At 39.4% G+C, this 15709-nt stretch overlaps 2 protein-coding genes across 4 annotated transcripts in view; one reads left to right on the top strand and one right to left on the bottom strand.

Annotated features, from left to right (window-relative positions):
• gins1 (GINS complex subunit 1 (Psf1 homolog)) overlaps positions 1-407 on the bottom strand; it is a 6769-nt gene extending 6362 nt beyond the window's left edge. Inside the window, exon 1 of the mRNA XM_088086703.1 lies at positions 190-407. Within this exon, the coding sequence (XP_087942829.1) occupies positions 190-264 (75 nt within the window). The 5' untranslated portion in view covers positions 265-407. The remainder of the gene's footprint in view (positions 1-189) is intronic.
• Positions 389-15497, top strand: abhd12 (abhydrolase domain containing 12, lysophospholipase). Of its 3 annotated transcripts, none has more exons than XM_088086700.1 (14): positions 389-524; positions 1897-2035; positions 10110-10231; positions 10642-10747; positions 11118-11237; positions 11338-11368; positions 11468-11513; positions 11774-11906; positions 12006-12043; positions 12168-12247; positions 12477-12559; positions 12993-13071; positions 13173-13300; positions 15081-15497. In XM_088086700.1, the coding sequence occupies exons 2-14, from the start codon at positions 1899-1901 to the stop codon at positions 15124-15126; spliced, it is 1149 nt and encodes a 382-aa protein (XP_087942826.1). In that variant the 5' UTR covers positions 389-524; positions 1897-1898; the 3' UTR covers positions 15127-15497. The 3 variants fall into 3 exon arrangements, with proteins under 3 accessions (XP_087942826.1, XP_087942828.1, XP_087942827.1); XM_088086702.1 differs by having other exon boundaries at positions 398-524; positions 1887-2035; XM_088086701.1 differs by lacking the exon at positions 389-524 and having other exon boundaries at positions 939-2035.
• The last annotated feature ends 212 nt before the right edge of the window (positions 15498-15709 follow it).

Raw genomic sequence — 15709 nt, 5'->3', positions numbered from 1 at the left:
TTCGGCAGGAATAACTGCTGTTTGGTGAGTTTGGTTTAAGCCGAAATATGACGCAGTTATTGATTTTTGGGTTAGGGTAGGGTTATACGTGAATAATCCGTCTGTGTGTCTTTCAATCCGCGGGAAAACGTTAAAATGTCAGATTTTTCAATGAGGATCGTTGTCAGTGTTGTCACCGGGATGACTCACGTTAAAGGCGGGCAGCTGTCCGTCGCTCAGCCGGTGCAGCTCTCTGATCAGCTCGGCCGCTTTCTCACAGAACATCCCGCCGCCGGCTCTCACACGCACACTCACGCAGAACCGATAATTAACCGATAATTAACCGATGAAAACAGTCGTTTTGTCTCTGCGCGACTTCGCGGCAAAATCCGAGTGTTGTGGTCACGTGGCGGGGTGACGTCAGAGTCCGGCTGCCCAGGTGGGACAAACTTGGTTGCGGGAAGCGAAGCGCGCTTCGGAGTGCGGTGGAGGGTTCGTTTTCGGTAACGATGCTGTGAAGACGCGTCATTCAGCCGGACCGAGAGGTGAGAACCGTTTTTTTAAATTTATCTTGACGTTTCTGAGCGCAGACTCGCAGATTGTCGCCGTTTTTTTGGTCGGCGCGACTTCCTTCCGGTTAGCTAGCAGCTGGAGGCTAAAAATAAACCGGACAGACCGGACAGCTGACGGTTCACCGGCGGCAGGGAGCCTCCGCAGCCCGGTACCGGCTCCGTATCGAAGCTCCGCGCCTCTACATATCACCGTGAAAAGTGACGTTTTGTAGTTTGTTTTTGTCGCAGAGCGATTGAAGCGGATTAGCGTCAATGCTAACTGTGCTAACTAGCGCCGCGTGCAGCGTTCAGGGAACCCGGGAAACCAGAGAGCCTCTGAGAATGTAAATATCCGCTCACCGGAGTTTTTATTTTAACGACAGAAATACATAATCAAACTGTTTATAGCTGCAATATAAGATATGGGACCAGGGAGTTGTAGGATTTGTTGTTTTTTCTCTGAGAGAATCTGATTAAAGACCAAATTTATCTGTCAAAAAGCTGTTAACAATCAGGACTAGAAGAAGTTATGTTGATAAAGTATTAATAGATCAATGGATGTTTTTAAAATATAAACCACAAAATATGAACAGAAAAAGAGTGAAAATAAATATATATGTATTTTTAAAAGACTGCCCAGTTTAACGTTAAAGACAGGAGAATGCTTCTTTAACAATTGGAATTAAGATCTGTTTAACAAATGAAAGTAAAACAGACATATTAAAAAATAAATATTAAAGCAAATATTAATTTAAAACATACAAACAATGAAATAGAAAGATTGATGAAAACACCATCTGTCCAGCAGCGAAATACTTGTTTAATAATTAAGAAGATACTCTTTCTACGTTAAGTGACGTAAAAAATAAAACATTTAACATATTTGAGATATGATATTTAATAATAATAATCATAATAACAGTAGTAGTAATAGTAATTGTAGTTGTAGTAATAGTGGTAGTGGTAGTGTTATCGGGCTCGTTCTGTATGAATTTCCCCTCAAAGATGTGTGTTGCGCGGCTCCAGTCGCGTGACCCGGTGTTGTTTTGTAGCCGATTCTCCGACGCTCCGGGGGGCCCGTGGAGGCAGCACGGTGACATCACGTGGTGCAGAGTGAGCGCTGTGATTGGCTGAGGCCGCTGCTGCTGATCAGCTGTTCTCTGCGGGTCTCAGTCTGCGGGAGTTGCCGTTCAGCGAGACTCTGCTCCGGTCCACCGGCCCCCAACCCTCCGGTGTGTCTCCGGTTAACGGTTTTGTGTGTGTGTGTGTGTGTGTGTGTGTGTGTGTGTGTGTGTGTGTGTCTGTGTCTGTGTGTGTGTGTGTGTGTGTGTGTCTGTGTGTGTGTCTGTGTGTGAGACCGTTGCAGTGATGAGAAAGCGGAATAACTCCTCAGACAGCAGCGGCTCTCTGCTGGACACCGACCCGGACCTCAAGCAGCGTCCCGGCAGGACGGCGGCCGAGCCTCCGGCGGCCAGCACCGGCAGCATGGGCAAACCGTTCAGAAGGTAAGACCACCGACACCGGCAACAACACCGGGACTAACAAAGTTTTCAACATTATCAGTATTATACATCTATGTAAATACATGTGTAGAGCGTGCACACATGCACAACAACACAAACAACCACAATAACTGAACAGAACAAATCAAATACATGAAAAGGTAAAAGAAAACAAGATTTTTTTCAGTAGAAAGTAGAAAGAAAAGTAGAGTAGAAAAGAGAAAAAAAAGAAAATAATATATAAAATGTCCTGGAAAGTGCATGGAAATTTAAAATAATTCTGTAACATGTCTTTATGTTATTAGAATACTTACAAACATAGTTTTTCCCAGACATTTTTCTCTGGCTTTTAAAATCATCTTTTAAAAATCTACTAATTTCTGGCTATTTGTGGAACATTTATTACCAAATTATTATTATTATTCAGTAAATATCAAGTAAATTATAAGGTATGGAAACATAAAAATGTGACAATTAATAAAAAATGTAACTTCTAAGGGGTAAAAATAAAATTAGTGACATACGAAAATTATTTTAAAAATCCAGTGTTTAAGTAATTACAAAAATGAAAATGATAAAATATTTACAATAAAACAGAAACTAAATTAAAAAAGAAACTTTATGTATAAAATGTATGTATGTATGTATGTATGTATATGTGAGTGAGACTGGTCTGAGTGAGACTGCAGAGCTGGTGGGACTGGTGGGACTGGATGCTGCAGACGGAGCAGCAACAAACGAATCATTGACACACTGAAATAAAGTCAAACTGTGAAAACTGATAAAAGACTTCAGAGTGAAGCAGTGGAGCTTCAGTTCACCTGAAACCAACACACACACACACACACACACACACACACACAGCTGCTCCGTCTGCTGATTCGTAATCCACTGAGGACAGACACTCAGCTGTCCTCTGACACAGACAGCGTGGACACAGACATGATAATTACAACAACAACAATATTTTTTTATTTATTTCATGTCTTTATTTAAAGAAGGACCATGCATAAAAACATGAATCTCAAAAAGAGAATAGATGATTAGAAAATAACAACAATAATAATAATGATGATGATGACAACAACAATAATAATAATGATGATGATGATAACAATAATAATAAGGATGATGATAATAATAATAATAGCAATAATAATAATGATGATGATGATGATAATAATAATAATAACAATAATAATAATGGTGATGATGATGATAATAAAAATAATAATAATAATAATAATAATAATGGTGATGATGATGATAATAACAATGATGATGAGGATGATAATAACAATACATGAGACTTTTGTTGACTCATGAACACTTTACATAGGACTTATATAAAAATATGACGGTAAATTCCTTTGTAAAAACAGTAGTAAAACAGTAAAAAGCAGTAAAAACTAAATGAATGAATAAATAACGAGTATGCAGATCTGTGGTCATGTGATCCACGTCCTCAGCAGAGCTCGTCACTGTACCACGTTACTGTGGTTTCAAATGTTTTCCAGTGTTGTGATAGAAAAATACATAAAAAATCAGTGTGATATTTTCCTTTTTTAAAACTGTAAATTCAGGAAAAGCTTCAGTTCTTCTGTCATCAGAGTTTTCAGTTTTTGCAGTAAAATGTTTGTCGTGAACTGAAAAATCATCCGATTCATTTTTCTGATTTAAGACCAAAAGTTTCATTTATATTTGTAATATTCAGAATTTACACCGTTAAGAAATCAGTACTTGCCGTCCATTAACCCCCTCCGGTCCTCAGTGGAAAACCAAAGAAAAATACCAGAGAAAAAAACAAACAAGCATACAAACCAAAAACACGGTAAAGTTAAAAAAAAAAAACAAGACAGAAAACAGTAACATCAACAACAAAAGCAAGAAAATTATTAAAGGAAAAAATAAAACAAACAACAATGACTTAAAAATCTTTAGAAAGTAAATAAAATAAACATCAGTGCTCTTTAAAAAAGCCAGGGGAAAAACGAAAGTCACTAAAGGGTGAAAATAAAATTAGTGACATACGAATATATTTAAAAAGAATCCAATCTTAAAGTAATTACAACATATACATTAAAAACATATTTATAATAGAAACTAAATAAAAAACATCAGTGAATTTGTTCCAATTAAAAAAAAAAATTTTTTTAAAAAGCTACGGAAGAAGAAGAACTACATTTATAATGATCATAATTACAATTTTAAATTTATGTTTAAAAATAATGATAATTTTGTTGGCACTTTCCAGGCTGTTTCTTCTTCTTGTTTAGGTGTTTTTCTCTTTCGTGGCTCGTTACTTCTTTCCATGTTTTTGGAGGAAACATAAGCAGTTTGTTTGAAAGGGTTAATAAACAGGTTTAACCCCTTTTATCCGTCAGATCCTAAACTCTATGACGGCTGACAGATTTAATATGAATCTGTTCACACGCTGATCAGCTGCGTCCTGCAGGCTCTTCTTCCACTTCTTCTTCCTCTTCGTCTTATTCCTCTTCTTCTTCTTCCTCTTCGTCTTCTTCCTCTTCTTCTTCTGCTGTTTAATCCTCATTAGCGTCTCGGTGCAGCTTAACCTCTGACCGGCTGACAGAGGACACTGCAGTGCATTGTGGGACGTCTGTTGGCGGTGTAATCAGACCTGCGACAGTCGCTCGCTCGCTCAGACGGAGCAGGACGTCAGATCAGAGTCAGATCTGAATTCGGAGTCGGTCGCTGTGAGAAAATGTGAATTTACGGCAGCAGAACATAAACTGATCAATAAGATCAATAACTTCACATTATTCATCTTATATTGGAGCTCCGACAGTCATTGAAAAACCTGGAAAAGTCCTGGAATGACCTGTACAAGAACACATGATGTGTTCAAGGAGCGTCTGAAATATGAAAATCCAACAGCAGTTTCTGTTTTCACAGTTTCTGGCGGAGATTCGTGCGGTCGCCGAAACGCTTAAAGAAACTCACCGAAAAAATCAGAATAAAAAAAAATCAACAGATTTTCCTTTTTTTTTAAAAAAGAAAAGAAACATTTCTCACATTTGTACTGTAGTAGTATTAGTATTTGTACTGTAGTAGTATAAGTATTTGTAATGTAGTAGTATTAGTATTTGCACTGTAGCAGTTTTAGTATTTGTACTGTAGTAGTATTAGTATTTGTACTGTAGTAGTGTTAGTATTTGTACTGTAGTAGCAATGGTATTTGTACTGTAGTAGTATTAGTATTTGTACTGTAGTAGTATTAGTGTTTGTACTGTAGTAGCAGTGGTATTTGCACTGCAGTCGCAGTAGTATTTGTACTGCAGTAGTAGTGGTAATAGTACTGTAGTAGCAGTAGTATCAGTACTGAGCTGTTTGTTGTTGCAGTATTTTTAAATCAGTCGTGGCGAAAACGCTGACAGGAAGTGACACGGTGTTGGACAGAGTTCAGCGGACAGGAAGTGACCTCGCTGCTGACCCGGCTGAAGGTCAGGCGTGTGCATGGCGTGTGCGTGGCGTGTGCGTGGCGTGTGCGTGGCGTGTGCGTGGCGTCACCTTAAAGGACGTAGTGAAAGAGGAAGTTTGTCCCTCAGTGGACTGAGTCAGCGTCTCTAAACTCAGCACTCACTGCAACATTAATCTGCCGCTGAAAGTAGTCCCTCCTGTTTGTTTTACAATTTTTTTACTTTTTTTAAAATAAATTTTATTTGAATTGTTTTTTGTTCATTTTGTGAAACTTTTTTTGGAGGGGACACAGAGAATCAACAACAACAAACAACAACAACAATCAACAACAACAAACAACAGCAACAAAAACAACAACCAACTCTTGATGATTACTCATGTTTTTACATGATTATAACATCTTCTCTACATGACAGTAACGTGAACATGACAGTAACACGTGTACATAATACTAACGTGTACATGACAGTAACACGTGTACATGATACTAACGTGTACATGACAGTAACACGTGTACATGATACTAACGTGTACATGACAGTAACATGTGTACATGACAGTAACATGTACATGACAGTAACACGTGTACATGATATTAACGTGTACATGACAGTAACACGTGTACATGATATTAACGTGTACATGACAGTAACATGTGTACATGACAGTAACACGTGTACATGATACTAACGAGTACATGACAGTAACGTGTACATGACAATAACATGTGTACATGATACTAACGAGTACATGACAGTAACGTGTACATGACAGTAACACGTGTACATGATACTAACGTGTACATGACAGTAACGTGTACATGACAATAACATGTGTACATGATACTAACGAGTACATGACAGTAACATGTGTACATGACAATAACATGTGTACATGACAGTAACATGTACATGACAGTAACATGTACATGACAGTAACGTGTACATGACAGTAACATGTGTACATGATACTAACGTGTACATGACAGTAACATGTGTACATGACAGTAACACATGTACATGATACTAACGAGTACATGACAGTAACGTGTACATGACAGTAACACGTGTACATGATACTAACGAGTACATGACAGTAACATGTGTACATGACAATAACATGTGTATATGACAGTAACATGTACATGACAGTAACGTGTACATGACAGTAACATGTGTACATGATACTAACGTGTACATGACAGTAACATGTGTACATGACAGTAACATGTGTACATGACACTAACGTGTACATGACAGTAACACGTGTACATGACAGTAACGTGTACATGACAGTAACACGTGTACATGATACTAACGAGTACATGACAGTAACGTGTACATGATACTAACGTGTACATGACAGTAACGTGTACATGACAGTAACATGTGTACATGATACTAACGAGTACATGACAGTAACATGTGTACATGACAGTAACGTGTACATGACAGTAACACGTGTACATGATACTAACGTGTACATGACAATAACATGTGTACATGACAGTAACGTGTACATGATAGTAACATGTACATGACAGTAACGTGTACATGACAGTAACACGTGTACATCACAGTAACATGTACATGACAGTAATGTGTACATGACAGTAACGTGTACATGATACTAACGTGTACATGACAGTAACATGTACATGACAGTAACATGTGTACATGATACTAACGTGTACATGACAGTAACACGTGTACATGACAGTAACGTGTACATGACAGTAACACGTGTACATGACAGTAACGTGTACTGATCTGATGTCTTTCAAACTTGTCAGATCAACAGCTCCTACTGATGGAGGTTCACTGTCTCCTTCTCTCTCTCCTCTTCTCTCCCCCTCTCTCCTCTTCTCTCTCCTCTTCTCTCTCCTCCTCTCTCCTCCTCTTTCTCTCCGCTCTCCTCTTCTCGTCAAAAAGACAGAAAATGGAGAGGTTTTATTTTCTGTGGAGAGGAGGAGTGTGACGGTCAGGAGGAGCAGAGTTTGTCTTTGTGCTGACAACATTCACACCAACAACATTCACACAAACAACACTCACATCAACAATATTCACACAAGCAACACTCACATCAACAACATTCACACAAACAACACTCACACCAACAATATTCACAAAACACTCACACTACCAACATTCACACAAACAACATTCACACCAACAACACTCCCACAAACAACACTCACACCAGCAATATTCACACCGACAATATTCACACAAATAACACTCACACCAACAACATTCACACAAACAACACTCACACCAACAACATTCACACAAACAACACTCACACCAACACTATTCACACAAACACTCACTCCAACAACATTCACACTACCAACATTCACACAAACACTCACACCAACAATATTCACACAAACACTCACACTACCAACATTCACACCAACAACACTCCCACAAACAACACTCACACTGACAATATTCACACAAACAACACTCACACCAACAACACTCACACCAACAGTATTCACACAAACACTCACACTACCAACATTCACACAAACAACATTCACACCAACAACACTCCCACAAACAACACTCACACCAGCAATATTCACACCGACAATATTCACACAAACAACACTCACACCAACAACATTCACACAAACAACACTCACACCAACAATATTCACACAAACACTCACTCCAACAACACTCACACCAGCAATATTCACACCAACAATATTCACACAAACACTCACACTACCAACATTCACACCAACAACACTCCCACAAACAACACTCACACCAGCAATATTCACACCGACAATATTCACACAAACAACACTCACACCAACAACATTCACACAAACAACACTCACACCAACAATATTCACACCGACAATATTCACACAAACACTCACACCAACAACATTCACACAAACAACACTCACACCAACAACACTCACACAAACACTCACACCAACAATATTCACACAAACACTCAAACTACCAACATTCACACAAACAACACTCACACCAACAATATTCACACAAACAACACTCACACAAACAACACTCACACCAACAATATTCACACAAACACTCACTCCAACAACATTCACACAAACAACACTCACACCAACAATATTCACACAAACACTCACTCCAACAACATTCACACCAACATTCACACAAACAACACTCACACCAACAATATTCACACAAACACTCACACTACCAACATTCACACCAACAACACTCCCACAAACAACACTCACACTGACAATATTCACACCAACAACACTCACACAAACAACACTCACACCAACAATATTCACACAAACACTCACACTACCAACACTCACACCAACAACATTCACACCAACATTCACACAAACAACACTCACACCAACAATATTCACACAAACACTCACTCCAACAACATTCACACCAACAACATTCACACAAACAACACTCACACCAACAATATTCACACAAACACTCACACTACCAACATTCACACAAACACTCACACTACCAACATTCACACCAACAACACTCACACAAACAACACTCACACTGACAATATTCACACAAACAACACTCACACAAACAACACTCACACCAACAATATTCACACAAACACTCACACTACCAACACTCACACCAACAACACTCCCACAAACAACACTCACACTGACAATATTCACACAAACAACACTCACACAAACAGTATTCACACAAACACTCACACTACCAACATTCACACAAACAACATTCACACCAACAACATTCACACAAACAACACTCACACCAACAACATTCACACAAACAACACTCACACCAACAATATTCACACAAACACTCACTCCAACAACATTCACACCAACAACATTCACACAAACAACACTCACACCAACAATATTCGCACAAACACTCACACTACCAACATTCACACCAACAACACTCCCACAAACAACACTCACACTGACAATATTCACACAAACAACACTCACACAAACAACACTCACACCAACAATATTCACACAAACACTCACACTACCAACACTCACACCAACAACATTCACACCAACATTCACACAAACAACACACACACCAACAATATTCACACAAACACTCACACTACCAACACTCACACCAACAACATTCACACCAACATTCACACAAACACTCACACCAACAATATTCACACAAACACTCACACTACCAGCATTCACACAAACAACATTCACACCAACAACACTCACACCAACAACATTCACACCAACTGGAAGAGGGATCCCTCATCATCCTCTGTCGCTCTTCCTGCGGTTTCTTCCTTTTTTTTTCCCGTTACAGGGGTTCTTTTTCGGGTGATCTGAAGGTCTGAGGGCAGAGGGATGGTGCCTGCTGTAAAGCCCTCTGAGGCAAACCGTGTTTGTGATAATGGGCTCTATAAATAAAACTGACTTGACCTGACTCACACCGACAACATTCACACCGACAACTTTACAGACAAACACGGCAGCTCTGAATCATTAAAGAGAAACCGGATCATGTGACCGCTCAGGGATCACCTTACACACACACACACACACACACACACACACACACACACACACACACGCTACTCACTGTGTGTGTGTGTATGTGTGTGTCCTCAGGCTGGGTGTGGTGGGGAAGCTGAAGAGGATCATGTTGTGGCTTCTGGTCATCTATGTCTCCATCCCCTTTGTCATCAAACTGTGTCCGTCCATCCAGGCCAAACTCGTCTTCCTCAACTTCGGTGAGTCCTTCAGACGGCGTTTGTGAGTAAATCGACGGTTTTCTCCTTCAACTGACAAATCTGTTACTTTATAAGATCGACAAATTCTTTCAAAGGAAAAGGAAAATCATCAGAAAAAGTCACCTGACAGAAAGGACAAAGACGAAAGCGAGGAGCGTCTCAGCAGAGAGCTCCTGTCCTCTCTTCAGCAGGTTTGAGCTCCTGAGCTCTGGGAGGCGCTGTCGAGTCCCTCTGACACGAAAACTGTATTTAACGAGTCCTTCAAGTGCCATCAGTTTCCTCAACTCAGCAAAATATCGACAATGACCTGAACCTGTTGCGTTTGCAGTGTATTGTGCCGTCTTCTGTGTTTGCACACAGCCCGTCTGAGTCATGTGACCTGTCAGTGACCTCTGACCTTTGACCCTCAGTGAGGATGCCGTACTTCATCGACCTGAAGAGACCCCTGGACCAGGGATTGAACCACACTCACAACTTCTACCTGGAGCCTGAGAGTGGGCTGAGGATCGGAGTCTGGTAACACACACACACACACAGACACACACACACACACACACGCATTTAACACACACACACACACACACACACACATTTAACACACACACACACACACACACACACATTTAACACACACACACACACACACACACAGAGGGGTGCAGATACAAATACATTTGTAATTGTATGTGTTAAATTTATGTGTGTGTGTGTCTGTGTGTTAAATGTGTGTGTGTGTGTGTGTTAAATGTATGTGTGTGTGTATGTGTGTGTGTGTGTGTGTGTGTTAAATGTGTGTGTGTGTGTGTGTGTGTGTGTGTGTGTGTTAAATGTGTGTGTGTGTGTGTGTGTGTGTGTGTGTGTGTGTGTGTGTGTGTGTGTGTTTCAGGCACACAGTTCCTGCTCAGATGTGGAGAGAAGCTCAGGGGAAACAAGCCGATTGGTACGACTCCACTTTCAGCTCCACCCATTCTGCTATCCTCTATCTCCATGGAAACGCAGGCACCAGGTGACACTCCTCACCACACACACAAACATACACACACGCGTCTGTCAAATGATGTATGACCTTTGACCTCATGCTGGTGTTTTTGCTTGTTTGTGTGCAGAGGAGGAGACCACCGAGTGCAGCTCTACAAGGTCAGTTTACACCTGTCTGCTCACCTGTCTGCTCACCTGTCGATACCTGCAGATGTCATGTGACTGACCTCATCTGTGTGTGTGTGTGTCCTCCTTCAGGTCCTCAGTTCCTTGGGTTATCATGTGGTGACGTTTGATTACAGAGGTCAGAAATCTGATTCACTCACACACTTTATGATCAGGATCAACATGCTCAGTACAGCTGACAGGTATGTGTGTGTGTGTGTGTGTGTGTCTGCGTATGTATGTGTGTGTGTGTGTGTGTGTGTGTCTGTGTGTATGTGTGTGTGTGTGTGTGTGTGTGTGTGTGTCTGCGTATGTATGTGTGTGTGTGTGTGTGTGTGTGTCTGCGTATGTATGTGTGTGTGTGTGTGTGTCTGCGTATGTATGTGTGTGTGTGTGTAGGGTGGGGGGACTCAGACGGATCTCCGTCAGAGGGGGGGATGACATCAGATGCCCTCTTCATGTACGATTGGCTAAAACACCGCCTGGACGACAAAACACCGCTTTACATCTGGGGACACTCTCTGGGGACAGGGTAACACACACACACACACACACACATTTCTAAATACACACACTCAATGAAGTTGATGCGATCATTAAACGATAATAAAATTTTGTTTTGTGATTTCAGAGTTGCCACCAACCTGGTTAGACGGCTGTGTGACAGAGGTCAGACACACACACACACACACACACACACACACACACAGAGGTTATTATCTGCATCATGTTAAAGTGGCGTGTGAATAAATGGAAAATGAAATCATTAATATGTGTCTTATTTTGTAAACAGGAAGTCCTCCTGACGCTCTGATCTTAGAGTCTCCGTTCACCAACATAAGAGAGGAGGCCAAGAGCCACCCCTTCTCCATGGTAACACACACACACACACACACACACTCTATCACCTAAAACAGAAATAAAATTAAGTGGTGCAATTACATTTTAATTTATTGTAATGTTTTACAGTGTTTATTATTACAAAAACATCTAAAATGCGTTAAAAATACACACACACGTGTACACACACACACACACACACAAACCTGCAGCAGGTAAAGGTGTGTTTAGCTGGTACTCAGTCTGCGTGTGTGTGTTTCAGGTGTACAGGTACCTGCCCGGCTTTGATTGGTTCTTCCTGGACGCCATCACGGCCAACAACATCCGCTTCTCCAGCGATGAGAAGTACGTCTCCTCCTCTCTGACTCATCGCTGAATTCTTTCTGGACCTTTTCAATGAATTCAGGAACTTTTTGTAATTTGTGAATAATATTAGAAACTTTATTAGAAACAATGATTTTTAGATTTGTTTTGTAACCTTTTTGTAACACCTTTTTTATTATCTCCATCACTTTAAAAAGTCCATGAAATGTTTTTGTAATGGAGAAACTTTTTTTTGCTAAAGTTTTATCTTCTGTAGGATTTTTTTGTTCAAAGCTTGAAACTATTTGAGATATTGAGAAACATGAACCTATAAAAGTTTTTCTCGAATTTTTATTTGAATGTTGGAGTTTGTGAACCTTTCAGGATCACGGTGTCGCAGTCTGCTCCTCTAGACTGCTGATATCGTTATTACAGAGCAGCAGAGGAACATTAACCCCTAAACGTCTCTCCTCAGTGTGAATCACATCTCCTGTCCCGTGTTGATCCTCCACGCCGAGGACGACAGCGTAGTTCCTTTCCATCTCGGCAAAAAGGTAACACAGACTTTTACCACAAACACATAACAAGGATGTTTTTGTAGAATAATTTATTAATAGTAAAGTAAATGCTGACTGTTAACTGTCTACTCCTGCAGCTGTATACCATGGCGTCCCAGTCAAAGAGCCTCAGTGGTCACAAGGTCCAGTTTGTCCCCTTCCCCTCAACTTTAGGCTACAAGCACAAGTTCATCTACAGGAGCCCAGAGCTGCCAAACATCCTCAGGTACCAGCAACACCAACACAGAAAAACAACCGACATTTGGGAGTCAAAAATGTCACAGAAACGTCATAGTATATATGTTGTTGAAAATGTTGTGAAAACGTCATAGTATAGTACTTCCCTGAAAAACGTCACAAAAACTTCATAGTATGTCAAAAATGACTTGAACACGTCATAGTATATGTCGTGAAATATTTCATAAAAACATAATAGTATAGTATGTTGTAAAAAATGTCATAGTATGTCGTCAAAAATGATGTGAAACCGTCAGTAAAGTATGTTGTCAAAAATGTCTAAAAAGCATTATACTATAGTATGTTGTTAAAATGACATGAAAACGTCACAGTATATGTTGTTAAAAATGTCACAAAAACATCATAGCATAGTATGTTGTCAAAAATGTCATAGTATGTCGTTAAAAATGACACGTAAATGTCAGTATAGTATGTCGTCAAAAATGTTGTGAAAACATCATAGTATAGTATGTTGTCGAAAAAATGTCAAAACTGTCATAGAATGTCAAAAATGACGTGAAAATGTCTTAGTTATCTATTTCGTCAAAATAGTCAATGAAGTATAATGTCAAAAATGTTACAAAACATCATAGTACAGTATGTCGTCAAAATGTCCAAAAAAAAAACATCATAGTATATTATGTTGTCGAAAATATTGTGAACACTTAATAGTATAGTATATCATTGAGAAACGTCACAAAAATGTTTTGTTGAGAAACGTTACGAAACGTCATAGTTAACTATGTTGTCAAAAATGTCACAAAAAATGTCATATATAGTATGTCGTCGAAAATGTCATGAATAAAATGAAATGTCGTGAAAACTTAATAGTATGTTAAAAATGACATATGCAAATGAAACCGTATGCATGCGTAATGCAAATGGCATAGTGAAGTATGTCGTCAAACACATCAGTAAAGTATGTTGTCAAAAATGTCACAAAATGTCAGGATAGTATGTTGTCAAAAATGACATGAAAATGTCATAGTATACTATGTTGTCAAAAATGTTACATAAACGTCATACTATAGTATGTCGTCAAAAATGTGACAAAAACATAATATTGTATGTCGTCAAAAAGTCACAAAAACACCATAGTATGTTAAAAATAACATGAAAACGTCATAGTGTAGTATGTCGTCAAAAACGTCATAGCATAATTTTCCATCAAAAAACCATCAAAATTATAGCTTAGTATATTGTAATAAATGTAACAACATATGTCTTAAATGAAGTCATGTAAATATATCATATATCATATTTCAATCTGTAAAGATTTTTGTCAAATTGTCATGTGGTGTAACAAACTCAGTCTATAATGTGACAAACAGCTAACATGAGTTCACAGTATAACAAACAAACTCCACAATGTGATGAACTTACGTTAGCTAGGGAGTCCACAGCCTGATAAACTTACGTTAGCTAGGGAGTCCACAGCCTGATAAACTTACGTTAGCTAGGGAGTCCACAGTGTGATAAACTTACGTTAGCTGAAGAGAGTCCACAGTGTGATGAACTTACGTTAGCTAGAGACCACAGTATGATGAACTCATGTTACCTAACATAAGTTCATAGCGTACAAACTCATGTTTGGTTACATATTGCAAAGATTACTCTCCCATTTCTTAAATGTTTGAGTTTTTTTTTAAAGCCATGTGTAGTCAGTTTTAATCATCAGGTTAGCAAGCAAAGTAACGTTAGACCTTTGTAACGTTCAAGTCAACTTTTCTGTGGACGCTAACGTTTGTGTCTGTTTTTTGTTGTTGCAGTGATTTCCTCGGCACAGCTCATCAACAGACAGATGATTCGACCTGAAAACGCTCACACGAACCGAAAACGTAACTCATTACTTTTTTCTGACCGGACTCAATATTCTCGCATGAACTGAACAACAAACACATCATTCCTTTTTATTTACCATTCCCCTCACACCAACGCGGGCTTCACGGTGCACCGGGGCGCCACGGGCGAGTGTTTTTAACGCACTGTAAAGCGAGGACGCCCACAATCAAACCAAACTGGATAACGAACAGAGATGTTTTATCTTTTTATAGTTTAGTCTTTTCAATGTGAGATTTTAATTTTTGTTTCGGGTCCATCTGATCATGTTGGTTTGTTTTTAAAAATGTCTTTACGTTTGAAGGCCTGTTAAGACTTGAATTACGAATTAAATATTTCTTGTTTTACGCGGCTGTGGTTCAGGTTTTCTGGGTCGCAGGAAAACAGTCACTGACAGCGAGTTAATTAATACATCGTCAAAGGCGTTACAGGTGCAACTAAAGTTTGTTTTCGGCAACAGATACAGTACGGGAGTCAAACTAACATTCATGTTGAGTAAACAGTGATTCTGAATCGACTACATTACCCATAAGGCACCTGTAATGTAATGCTGAGGGCT

Source organism: Plectropomus leopardus, chromosome 13 (assembly GCF_026936395.1).
Source record: "Plectropomus leopardus strain MGB_pleo_1.0 chromosome 13, ASM2693639v1, whole genome shotgun sequence".
In the NCBI taxonomy this organism is placed as follows: domain Eukaryota; kingdom Metazoa; phylum Chordata; class Actinopteri; order Perciformes; family Serranidae; genus Plectropomus; species Plectropomus leopardus.
The sequence above is the reverse complement of the archived record's forward strand: the minus strand, read 5'-3'. Positions and strand labels throughout refer to the sequence as shown.